Source organism: Alligator mississippiensis, chromosome 3 (genome assembly GCF_030867095.1).
Source record: "Alligator mississippiensis isolate rAllMis1 chromosome 3, rAllMis1, whole genome shotgun sequence".
NCBI classification, from domain to species: domain Eukaryota; kingdom Metazoa; phylum Chordata; order Crocodylia; family Alligatoridae; genus Alligator; species Alligator mississippiensis.
In genome coordinates, this window is record NC_081826.1 from 19635818 (window position 1) to 19647652 (window position 11835).

Below are 11835 nucleotides of genomic sequence, written 5' to 3' on the forward strand. Positions count from 1 at the left end.
TTGTGTTTCTTTCATTGTAGCAGCACTCTCCTCTCCATGCCTACACGACCCACTATAGTTGTAGCATTTCAAATCCCACATAATTACCAGTTCATTTGGCTATTTTAATACCATAGCAGAGTGGAGATAGGTGCTAAACATTTACTAGAGTCATGCAATGATAAATATAATGATCTAAAGGAAGGTAATAGGCATTTCAGAATGAACAGGAACAGTCTGATATTAGTACTTGCGTTCCTTTTAACAAGTGGATGACGGTCAGATTTTGGAAAGGGGAGGAGGCATCTTGGCTTGAATGCACTCTGGGTCTTCTGCTGCTGGGAGCCAGATGTCTGTAAGTGTTTCAGCACCCACCCTGAGGTCGCAAGTGCAGGGTTGGCACAGCATTTGTTTAGTGAAAATGTTGTTTCTTACGCTGTGTAACAAGATGCACGTATTATTTTTAAGTATTGTAATGAATGAGTCAGGACATGCAGAGGAAGCCAAAAAGGTCCTGGGTCCTCCTGAGCTTAATGGCTCATGGGGTGGCATGATGAAGGCATGCCAGCTTCTGTAGCTAACCTCATGTCTGGCAGCCTTTGACTTACCCACTCCAGGTGGGTGGTGAGGTACACATTTACTGCTGTGTAGACTGGGAGCAGCCTTTGGCACCAACCCAGAATGGGGTCAAATGCCTGCTTCTGGAGCTGTAGTGAGGTGCCTAAAGCACTCTGCTACTGTGTTACTTTAACCAGTTCATTGGTGGATGTCATGGGGACTGCCCCATTGCCTCATCACTCCAGTACTGCTCCCTGCTTGCAAGTGGGAGGAAGAGCTTGTGTCTGGAGTAAATGGGTTGAAGCTTTTTTCTCCTTGATAATGTTGAGGCTCTGTGTGGCCCTGACCTCCGGGAACCCTGACCTGCTAGATGGCCATGGATTTGTTCCAACGTTACATATGCTCCCAGGAAATTAATTAGTAAGAAGGCCTTTTTCAAATAACTCCTGGCTCTGGAGACTGCCCCTTGTTAGCTCTGAGATTTTACACATAAGTGTCCCGTACTTCCCCAGTCCAGTATGTGGAGACCATAGGGCTGACTCTTGGCAAACCACATGCAGAGGAGAGTAATGATAACTGTGGGTCTTGAGCATCTTCAGCTGCATCTACTGGAGCAAGAGACTGGTGTGAGAAGTACTGTACTGGCAAAGTGTTTTGGGCATAGCTGGGCTTTGTGTCAGTCTCTACACCAGGGGTTTCTGCCACCATAGCTCTGTCGGTCAGGAACCTCATCAGCCCTGACAGCCTGTGCCAACAGAAATCTGCTGCAGAGACCTGGCTTGTCATGAAGCCATTGATTTGGAGATGGCACTGGAGTAGGTAATTAGCAGCTAACCTGCTGTCAGTGGTCTCCAAGTTGTCCCTGTTGGGGAAGGAGATGAGGCCCTACAGGTAATTGAGCATTAGTACTTTGGGACCTATGGAGTAGGTGGTCAGTGAATCTGCCATCTGTGCTAGATACTTTGTTTGGTACACAGGCCCCAGCTTCACCTGGAGTTTCACTGCTTGGTAGATCCCTAAGTGAATGCATCCCTGTCAGCTTGAGTAATCGCCCAAGCCTCAGTGCATTTCACATCTGTGTGGAAAGGAGAAGAAACAGTCTCCTCGCAGCTCATAACTACAGCCTGGATTAAAGCTGATGAGTAGGCTTCAAAATATGTACATTTCTACTTCTGGGGGCATTCAGAGCTGTGTGCACGGGATGTGGTGTGCTCCATCTCTTGCATATGCAGAAGGACTCATGAATGGCTAACTGGCCTTTGCAGATGCACTGCATTTGCCCATTTGTGGTGGTTTGCAAGTGTACGCCTTTATAGTTCTGAAATGTTAGCCCTTAAACAACTGAAAGGCTCATATGGAGAGAACTAAGGTATTTTAATATTTTAGGTACCTCTGTTTAAAGGGGCAGTAGGTTAGCAGAAGTAGTTTTTGCACTAGGAAGTTTTTCCAGGTAACCTCAGATTAAGTAGTGCACCTATATACTATGATACACAATGTGCTGTATTGATATTGCCATGTAGTGGGAATGACTGTAGTTCCATGGAGAAAGCATGTCTCCTAATGCAAACATTTCCTTAGGATTGGTCTAAGCCCGGCCCCTATGACCAGCCTACGGCAAACACCTTGCAACGCCGCAAAGAAAAACGTGAGCCAGACCCTAATGGAGGAGCCCAGAGCGGACCACTTCTGCCCACTGAGGAGGCCCAGAGACCTCGGAGTATGACTGTGTCAGCAGCCACAAGGGTAATGCTCTTTACTAACCAGTCCAGTGCAGAGGGGACATGTCTGTTGGTGATTGCAGGAGTGTTGTTTCATGTGCTTTTGGCTGGGGCATCTCACTGTACAGACACAGAACGATAGAGCTCCGGCAGTCATAGGAAGCCTTGTGCATGATTCAGAAACTACCATTTGCTGTCACATGCAATGCCTGTCTCTTAATGGTTTAAAACAGTGGTGCTCAGCCTCCGACCTGTGGGCCAGGTCCAGGCCGTGAAGTGACTGGATCTGGTCTGCAGCACAGGGGATTTAGTGTCAAGGATTTAGTGTCAAGGAGCTCAGCCCAGGGTGTCCCCTTCCCAGCCATGCACCTGATCCCCTCCACACCCTCTGCTCTTTCCCTCTCCCTTCCCTTAAGGCAGGCACTCCTTCTTCTCTCCCTCCTTTTTCCTTCCCCACTCCCCTATGGCAGACACTGAATAAGAGGTAAGCTCATGCTTGCTCCCTCCCCACTCCAACATTGGCTGCCAGTTCCTGTCCCCTTTGCTCCCCACTCTGGTACCAGAGGGGATTGCTGACCTGAGGCACAGCCAGACTGCAAGCACCAGGCCCACCACCCCGAAAGGTTGAGCACCACTGGTTTAAAACGTCCTGGTGGGTTGTGGTGGTGATGCCAGGTTCCAAAGGACATGATGGGGGCAGGACCAAGCTAAGGGAGGGCTCCTATGTATTGACCTGACCAAACCATTCATAAATGCAATGAAATGCCGTTCTCTGTGTCCCTAGCAAGGAGAGGAGATGGAAGCATGTGAGGAGCTGGCTTTGGCTCTGACAAGGGGTCTGCAGCTGGACACCCAGAGAAGCAGCAGGGATTCCTTACAGTGTTCCAGTGGCTACAGCACTCAGACCACCACGCCTTGCTGTTCAGAGGACACTATTCCATCACAAGGTAAATGACGCTGAATTTACTTATGCCCAGGTGCTACACTCCTAACAAGGGCTATCTCAGGCCCTGCCCCCTTGGTACTAAAGGATTTGGATTCAGGAAATGAAGCTCTGTTGCAGGGCCAGTAATGGGACAAGGGAAAAGCTCATTTTATTTTGCTGAAGGGATTTCAGGTATAAGTGTGAGCTGAATGTTAGCAATACATCTATCTCACAAGGTTCTCAGCCCTTTTTTCTCTTAAACAAGTGCAAAGTCAGAGAAGTAGGTCTGGAAGGGTAAAGCACAGGTAGGCTTTACCACAGGTAAAGCAGGAAGACCACAGCAACCAGCCTGTGTTAGGTTGTTAATTCATGCTCGAGAGATCCCAGGAAGAGGGCCATGCGCCCTGCTGCCAAGGAAGGCAACCCCCCCCCCCCCCACACACACAGCTTGTTTGTCTGACCGTGGGGTAAAATTCCTTCGTGACCCCAAATATGATGATTGGTCTGATGCTGAGCGGAGGAGCAAGACCCTCTAGCCAGGAACCTTCAACTTTAAGCCCCAGCAAGAGAGTGTTGGCACACTCCAGTCAAAATCCCAAGCGTTGGCTACAGCCAGCACACAGTGCATTTGAGGAAGACTTAAAAATACAAAACAAAAAACCCACAAAACAAAACCCTGCTACATGGGCTGGGAGGGAATTCTCCCCACTACCATGTGGCAAACAGCAAAGCTCAGAAGCATGGGAAAAACCCACAGCAGAACATAGGCATAGCTATGTCTAGATCCTCTCTGACCAGGGACTCTCTTCTTGAACACCTTCAGTAATGGAGATGCCACAACTTCCTTGGGCAGTCTGTTCTCCTGGCTCGCTGCTCTGACTGGAAGTTCTTCCTGATATCCAGTCTAAACCTGCTTTGCTGAGACTTCAAGCCATTGGTCTGTGTCCTCCTCTACAGCAAGAAAGAAAATGTGTCCTCCTTCTTCTTTATGGCAGCTCTTAAAGGCTGCTCTCATGTCCCTTCTTACATGCCTTTTCTGTAAGCTGAATGTGCCTAGCTCCTTCAGCCTTTCCTTGTAGGACTTGCCTCCCAAGCCCTTTATCATTTTTGTTGTCCACCTCTGGAGCCTCTCTAATGTTCCCATGTCCTTTTTGAAACATGGAGTCCAAAACTGCACATTGCTGAAGAAATGATGGGACTGAGTCAGCCCTTGAGGGCTGATGTGCTGTGAAATGCTTTGTGCAGCCTGTCTGCCAGGGAGTGAATTGCACCCTAAATGCATCACTGGTTTTATAGAAACTCTGTTCAGGCATTTTGAATTGTATTTAAAAGACAAATTAAGTAGAACATGTCACTGGACTGAGGGTGGGGAGGGGGGAAGTGTGCCGTACGAGCCAGTAGCAAGTCCATGGATTTTGCTCTGTAGTTCTTGGCGTTACATCCTCTGTGCAGCTCCTGGCACCCTCATTTTGTGAGTTGCTTGGAGAGGGGAAGAAGGGAGGGTGTGAACAGGTGTAAACTAGTAATTGTAATTGAAACCTGGATGTGCCGAAAGCACAGTCAGGGGCTATGTGACGATTGCAGTAAGGGTTTTCTGTGTTCACCTTCAGAACTGGCGGGGAGCAAGGAGGGGCTGAGCCGGATTCCGTTCCTCTCGCATCAACAGAACTGTGGACTAAGCCTGGATCAGTTGCACCTGGGCAAGTCTGTTAAAGGTAATAGGAGTTGCACAGGTGTAACTGAAGGCCTGAGTTGGCCCAGCCTTTGTGTGAGAAGGAAGGAACCAGCTTAACTCTCACGATTTAGGCTGAGTTAGCAGGGCTGGCACCTATTTTTCCTCATTTGCTGCAGAAATCCTTGAGGCCTAGCAACCGTGTGTACCCTGCAGTGCCACCTACAGCCTAGGACTGTGGATCAATTTTTTGGCAATTTAAGCATTTTTATTCAAAATGGTGGGGCATGGTTGTGACAGGCATCAGTGTCACAGCCATGGCGTTGTAGCCACGAAGGTCCAGGAGATGCGCAAGAAGTAGGATTACTTTGGTAATATTTCTTATTGGATTATTTAGTTGGGAGAGACATTAGACAAGGTGACCCTGAGGAAGGGGATTCTGTGCCTGAAACCTTTTTCTGAGCTCTCACGCGCGCTCTCTCTCTCCAGCTATATAGTTAGCCCAATAAGGCATTAGCAAACACATCCTGCCACAGCATAGAAGTCAGTAGCTCAGAAACTCTAGACCCTCAGTGTCAGCCCCTAAATGAGCATCCTGATTTTTCCTTTCCCCCTGCAGGGTGCTAGGTGCTCACAGCTCTCATTAGCTTTAGTGGTAGAAGTGGGGGCTCAGCACTTCCAAGATCATCTACTCTTATTTGGGTGCCAGACTTCAGGCTTGGCAGTCTTGGCTACAAGGCCATAGGGGTGTGACTTTGTCCGGGGACTAGCACAGGTTGGTAAAGGCTCTCCTTACCAAGGGCTGCTCCCACTAACAGTTTCTTAAAACATAGGGGATGGACAAACAAAGTTATGTCGACTGATAATGGCTGAGGGGGTGGATTACCAGAGTTCAGTTGAACTTGCTGTAACTGCATCATGTGTCCACTCCACCTTGAAGCAAGTGTCAGTTTAAACTGCAGTTGTTAAGCACCCATTTCATTCGGGGATAAATGATTGCACTTGCTGCAGGATAGGAGTAGACTTATGGAACAGTTAATGCAGATCAGCTGAATCTTGCTTAGGAGCAGCAACTACCCTGAGTGGTGTAGCTCTGTCCTGGCTACTAGTAGCGTCCATTCGGCTTCACGCTTACTAGCCTGCCGCAGCCGTTTTGTTCCAGCTTGCTGCTAATGGTGCTGTTTTTGGTTTCAGTTTCAGATTACGATTATTTCTCAGTGAGTGGTGACCAGGAGGCAGAACAACAAGAATTCGACAAATCTTCAACCATTCCGAGAAACAGCGACATCAGCCAGTCCTACCGGCGAATGTTCCAGGCCAAGCGCCCTGCTTCTACTGCTGGCCTGCCAACAACTCTGGGACCGGTGATAGTTACACCTGGTGTAGCAACCATCAGACGGACCCCTTCCACCAAGCCTTCGGTCAGGCGGGGCACCATCGGGGCAGGCCCTATTCCAATCAAGACCCCAGTCATTCCTGTCAAAACACCCACTGTACCAGACGTCCCGGGGGGACTGCCAGGCACCCTGGCTGGGGCAGAAGAATCTGCTGAGCAGAGTCCTGAGTCTCCCTCAGCAGATGGTGGCCAAGGAGCCATGCCTTCTTCCTCGTGGAGCGGACAAGCATCTGTCAACCCTCCACCACCCAGCCAGAAACTGAGTACTACTGATGAACAGAGGCAAGCAGTTCCTGAAAGTGAGGGAGAAGAAAGTGAGAAGGAGAGTTCCAGCATGCTTGCGCCCCCATGCCAGCCACAGTCGGACCTGGGGGACACGAGTCCTGGAGACGCCCCACAAGGTGAAGACATGCTCAATGCCATTCGCCGTGGCGTCAAGCTGAAGAAGACCACCACCAACGACCGCTCGGCACCTCGTATTTCCTAGACGTGAGAACACTGCCAGAGTACTAGTCACTGAGAATGAACTGTGACAAAACCTTACCTGTCTCTATCCATTCCAATCTGTAATCAAATGATTTTGTAGGAAACTCGGTAACAGACAGTTTTGAAAATACTCTAAAAGAGAAAATGAGAAGAAAGTGCATAGTAACAGACATGCTCCTCACTGGTGTTTTAATTTGTAAATACCAACGATTTTGTTTCTGCACATTTTTGATCCAAGCTATGCTTTTATTTTCTGAAGGTGCCAAATCCCATTTAACTTTTTTATAACTTTGTAAAGTTTTCAGTGCATAGGAGAACAAAGTTAAGTCATTAACTTCAGCAAGGGGATTTAATGCATTTGGCTTTTTTGCAAGCTTTTTTAGAGCGCCTTGTAATAGTGAGGTTAAACACAAATGGGACTTATTTTAAAGTTTTTAAGTGAACCAGTAAGGAATAGATCCTCATCTAAGTATAATGAAATGTGTTCATACAAAAAGCAGGAATGGCAATTGACAATAAAAGCAATATAATGCAAGGAAGAAACCTGCAATTGGTAGAATATTTGGGAAGAACGCGGGAGGGGAATGCCATCAAAATAGCAGATGCTGTTGCACAAAGTAGCCTAGTAGGATTAATTACTAGAAGCTTCATGGTAAATGCATCAGAATAAGCCATATTGGATTGCAGTGTTTGTTTCTCTGGGTGTTTAAAGATAACCCCCCTCCCCGCCCACATTTCTTGTCCACAGAGCAACAACTTGAAGTCACATGCATGCTGCTGTCACTGTGTAGGCTTAGTTCTTCCTCATTCACTTTCTGTTCTGCTCATCCTTTCATTGAAGTTCAAAAAAGTTCAAGAGGCTTAAGGCAGTTACAAATGTGAAGACATTTTAAAATGTCGGCAGGGAGTTCTTAGATATATCAAAATGCCTTTTACTGACTGTGCCCAGCAGGCTGGGCACCTTGAAAAGCCCAAATATTTTAAGAAAACATTTAATGGTTTGACAGCGGTAACCAGCTTGACATCTAGAAAATTGCAGATGTTTCTTTCCGATACAGGGGCTTGTTTTTCTTACCTTCTTTTAAATGGCAGATGATTGGCTTTTACTAAATACTGAAAGGGAGGGGGTGGGGGGAGGGGTGACTGATTTTTATTTAATGTTACGGGGAGGCTGACCACTATATTCTCTTTTGTATCCTAGGTAATGTACTTTTGGAATGTTATTGATAGAATTATAGATAAGTTGTTTTTTTTCCTTCAAGTAAAAATAAGTTATTGCTGCGATACCCATCTCCTAAAGCCAAGAGAAATGTGGAGAACTCAGGGTGACACTAGTGTTCAGTCCAAAAGGGTACCTGCAGTCTGCCTGTCCACATCAGAACCGTGCATGAGAGCGACACCAGACTTCTTTACATTTGTGACTGTTAACATGCATCAAAAAAACTGTGTAAGGGGCTTGTTTGCACCCGACACCCTGCAGATTTCTCTTGGCTCTAGTCTTGCCTACATAACCTCTTATGCTTTAATACATAACTGCATTGGGTGTGAGCCTTGTAACTGTATAGTCACTGTGTTCTATATAACATTTTACACTGCTGTGGTTGCTTAACATTTTTGTTACGGCTTTAAAGCAAAAAAGGCATGATTCTTAGAAGATGTTAAACCTTCCTTTCTTTGAAAAACAAGCTCCTTCTTACAGAATATAATAAACAGTAGTGCCTGTGGTGTAGCCCACCAATCTTGAATCAAGTAGCTGATGCATTGTGCAAATGAGGCTTTGAGATGGTTTTTGCTTAAACAAAAACTGATAGGAGATAATAGGTAAAAGTGTTATTTAAACCTTTGAAATAAATGGATGTAACTGTACCGGAGTACAGCTTTTCACTTGTTTAGTTCTTAAACGTTAGTATAATCTCAGTAAAATTTAATATAAAATGTTGCCAAATTCAATGTAGAAAGAATGTGACAAGACCCTTTGGATAGTTCTATTGTTTGTGTTTTTGCATATTGTAAAAGCAGTGTCACAGCTAAAAATAAAATGTTTCTAATGGTAAATTATTGTGGTTTAGTTGCTAGTTTGTACTGAGAGTTGACCTCTCTGTGTGCAGTTTTTTGTTCTAAACTGGTATAAATAATTGCTGTAACTGTGTCTCCCTTCTACATTGTAATGATTGCTTCAGCCTACATTATAAATAAAGAACTGCTGGAAAACTCCTGTGTTTCAGTTGTTGAAAACAAACCACACCTCTTCAGGGAATCTAGCTTCAGATTCAAGTGACAGCTGAACTTCAAGTATACTTCATGCCCAGAAGTAAGCAGACATTTAGAGAAGAGATCTTGAAAGTCATATAGCTTTGTTTGCATGCTTCTGGAAGAGGTGGGCTGAGGCAAGGTAGAATAACAGCTGACTAAATGATGAATGCAATATATTTTCCTGCCCTTTCCTCTGTTACATGTAAATACTAGCCTGGGCATGAAAAATGTGCTTTTCTCTGTCTGCTGGCAGTATGGAGTGGAGTTGCCTTTTTAACTTCAGGGGAGAGAAATGCTGTGGTTAAAAGTGCATGTGCTTATACCAGTAATTTGTCCATCTTGCATCAGGTGTTCACTTCAAGTCACATCTGAGCTTAGACTTGTGCGTGTCTTGAAACAAAGATGAAAAGGGAAGGAATTGTTCCTGCTTAAAACTTAACCTAGGATCATAGGAAAGCAGGGCTGGAAGAACTTTGTGAGGTCATCTAGTCCAGCATAGCCAATAATACTGGGACGCATGCAATGGCTTAATTTTTTCATCTGTTGAAAAATACAATTCATGTCTTGCGGCTTCCACTTTTTTTCTTCGTCTTAAGGTTTCCACGTTTTCTTTCAGATTTTAAAAGAGAACTCCAGGTAGTTAAGCTAAAAATTTCTTGAAGAAGATCACACTTCCATCACTTTTGTCTGCTGCCAAATGTACATCATGATTGTATGCTCTATGGCAGAGTTTCCCAAACTTTCTTATTGTGTTCCCACTTCCAGACTTACCAGCTATCTGGGTACCCCTACCAGCATGCATTTTATATTTTTACCCCTTAAATGCCAATTATTACAATGAAAATCAAATCCACCATTACACCACTTCTCCCACATACCCTACAGAGGTGCCTTGCATACCCCCAGGGGTATGTGTACCAGTTTAGGAACCCTGCTCTATGGGATCAGCTTCTAGTAATTGAGGCATGTTCCTAACAGTGTTAAGGCACGTCTGTCTGCAAACACTATTTAAACAAATACACAAAAGAAATACTGCATCTTCCTATGAAGTGCCACATAAGGCCCAATTTCCTCTGTATTTAAGTCCATGAAAAGACACCCCATGAGAGGCTTGCATTTGAGGTCATCAGCCCAAATGATATTAAGCAAGCCCAAGAGCTCATCTTTACATTTTCCCAGTTGTATATGTTACTAGGCAAGAATAGCACAAGAAGGTGGATTAAGCATCCTATTTAAAAGACAAAGAATCAGAGCATTCTTTGCAATGAGTTGCTAAAACCAAGCCACTTGTGATGTGAAAAAACAGTAGTTAGCTACTCTCAACTAGTGCCAAAATGCTAAGCATGAATAATTCAGGAACACTAGTGACACAGGCCTTGCAGGAAGAGGCAGCCTCTCCATCCTGACAGCAGTAACAAGCTGCAGAAATGAAAGGAGCAGAAGCTTCACGATTAAGCAACCCATTGCCTCTGAGAGGCCCAACAAGCATGTACTGGAGAGCCCCGCAATCCCCCATGACTAGGCCCTTCCCAAAATACAGCTTCACTTCTCTGAGGTGATTGCTTGCAAGTGAGGCAGTTTTGTGCCCTCAGCATGAAATAATTCAACTCCACCTCCCAGAGAGCACCCTAAAGAACAGGTTACAGGTTCCTGTGGCCAAGAATCTGGCATTCCTTTCGAAAAACAGTAGTTTCCTGGAGCATGTAGCCCACAGCAGTAAGAGCTGCAAATAGCTGTTCAGTTGTTCTGGCCTTTACAATCCACTAGACAAATGGGGCAATAATGCAGGTTATTCAGGTGTCACAGAGGTGGGGTAACGTGCATTCCAGGATATAGGTAGTGCAATGCTCCATTTAGCCAAGTCAGAGCATTACTAGCAAGCAATCTGCTGTGAGAACAAAGAGTAATGCAGTTACTTCACTAAGTAGGCATGGTTGGCTTCACTGCAGGAAAAAACCCCCACATGTAAGCCAGAACTAGCTTTTGGACAGCTTCTTAGGTCTCTTGCTTTGCCAACTAAAAATGTGCACCAAAGATGTACAACAAAGGGGAGAAATGGTAGGTTTATGACTATCTTCTCTGTTGTATAAATGTAGCCTTTAAAGCTTTGTCTGCTTGCGTTTCCCTTAAAATTCAGACTTGTGTAAGACTGGTAGGAGAACCATAGCAAAGGACAGGAGTGAAAGTTCCCCCCATTAAGGACAGTTTACCCCTTTGAACTACACTTAAAAACCCTTGTTCAATTTTTAATGCTGAACTGAAAATGTCACAGAGTGGGGCTGCAGGAGCATGGGGTCTAGGCCAGCAAGTGGTGTGAAACTAATTATCTTTATTTAAATTAAATCCAATGGAGATACAAGTTTTGCTTAACACTGTTTCACTTAGTGCTTGGTTTTTCCAGAACCAATTAAGAGCACTAAGCAGGGCTTGCCCATACTATGTGTGTGGAGGGGTGGGGAAAAGAGGTGCCAGCACACTGTCCTACAAGGCAGCTGCAGGTAGGGAGTGAGAGAGGGTAGGGAGACACAGGGTGTGTTCAGCACAGCTCACCCAGGCAATGTGTTGCAGTGCAGGTGTGACCTGCCCACCCCCATCCAGCTGAACCCCACCCAGGGCAGCCCACACATGCCCAACCCCCAGTGATGGCACCACCCCAGCCAGCATGCACAGCTTCCCATCAAGGCTGCTTGCAGTGTAGCTGCAGCCAACCAGGTACTGCTGGGCTCCTTGCCTGCAGCAGCTTCTCCTCCCTCTGCTGCCTGACTCTGGGCAGAGGAATAGGGGGAAAGAGGGGAGAAGAGCTAAGCTACAGCTGGGTGGCTCCTGTCCCACTATGGAGGACTCCAGC

General features: G+C 45.9%; 1 protein-coding gene across 10 annotated transcripts in view; it reads left to right on the forward strand.

The window, feature by feature from the left end:
* Nucleotides 1-8945, forward strand: part of MTSS1 (MTSS I-BAR domain containing 1) — a 167821-nt gene extending 158876 nt beyond the window's left edge. For 6 of the 10 annotated variants that reach the window (XM_059723761.1, XM_014611477.2, XM_019481757.2 and 3 more), the window contains 4 exons: nt 2116-2280; nt 3040-3202; nt 4791-4895; nt 6047-8945. In XM_059723761.1, coding sequence (XP_059579744.1) covers nt 2116-2280; nt 3040-3202; nt 4791-4895; nt 6047-6735 — 1122 coding nt within the window. In that variant the 3' untranslated portion in view covers nt 6736-8945. The remainder of the gene's footprint in view (nt 1-2115; nt 2281-3039; nt 3203-4790; nt 4896-6046) is intronic. The other 4 variants (XM_059723762.1, XM_019481758.2, XM_006278141.3 and 1 more) reach the window with 1 other exon arrangement.
* Nucleotides 8946-11835: the final 2890 nt, after the last annotated feature.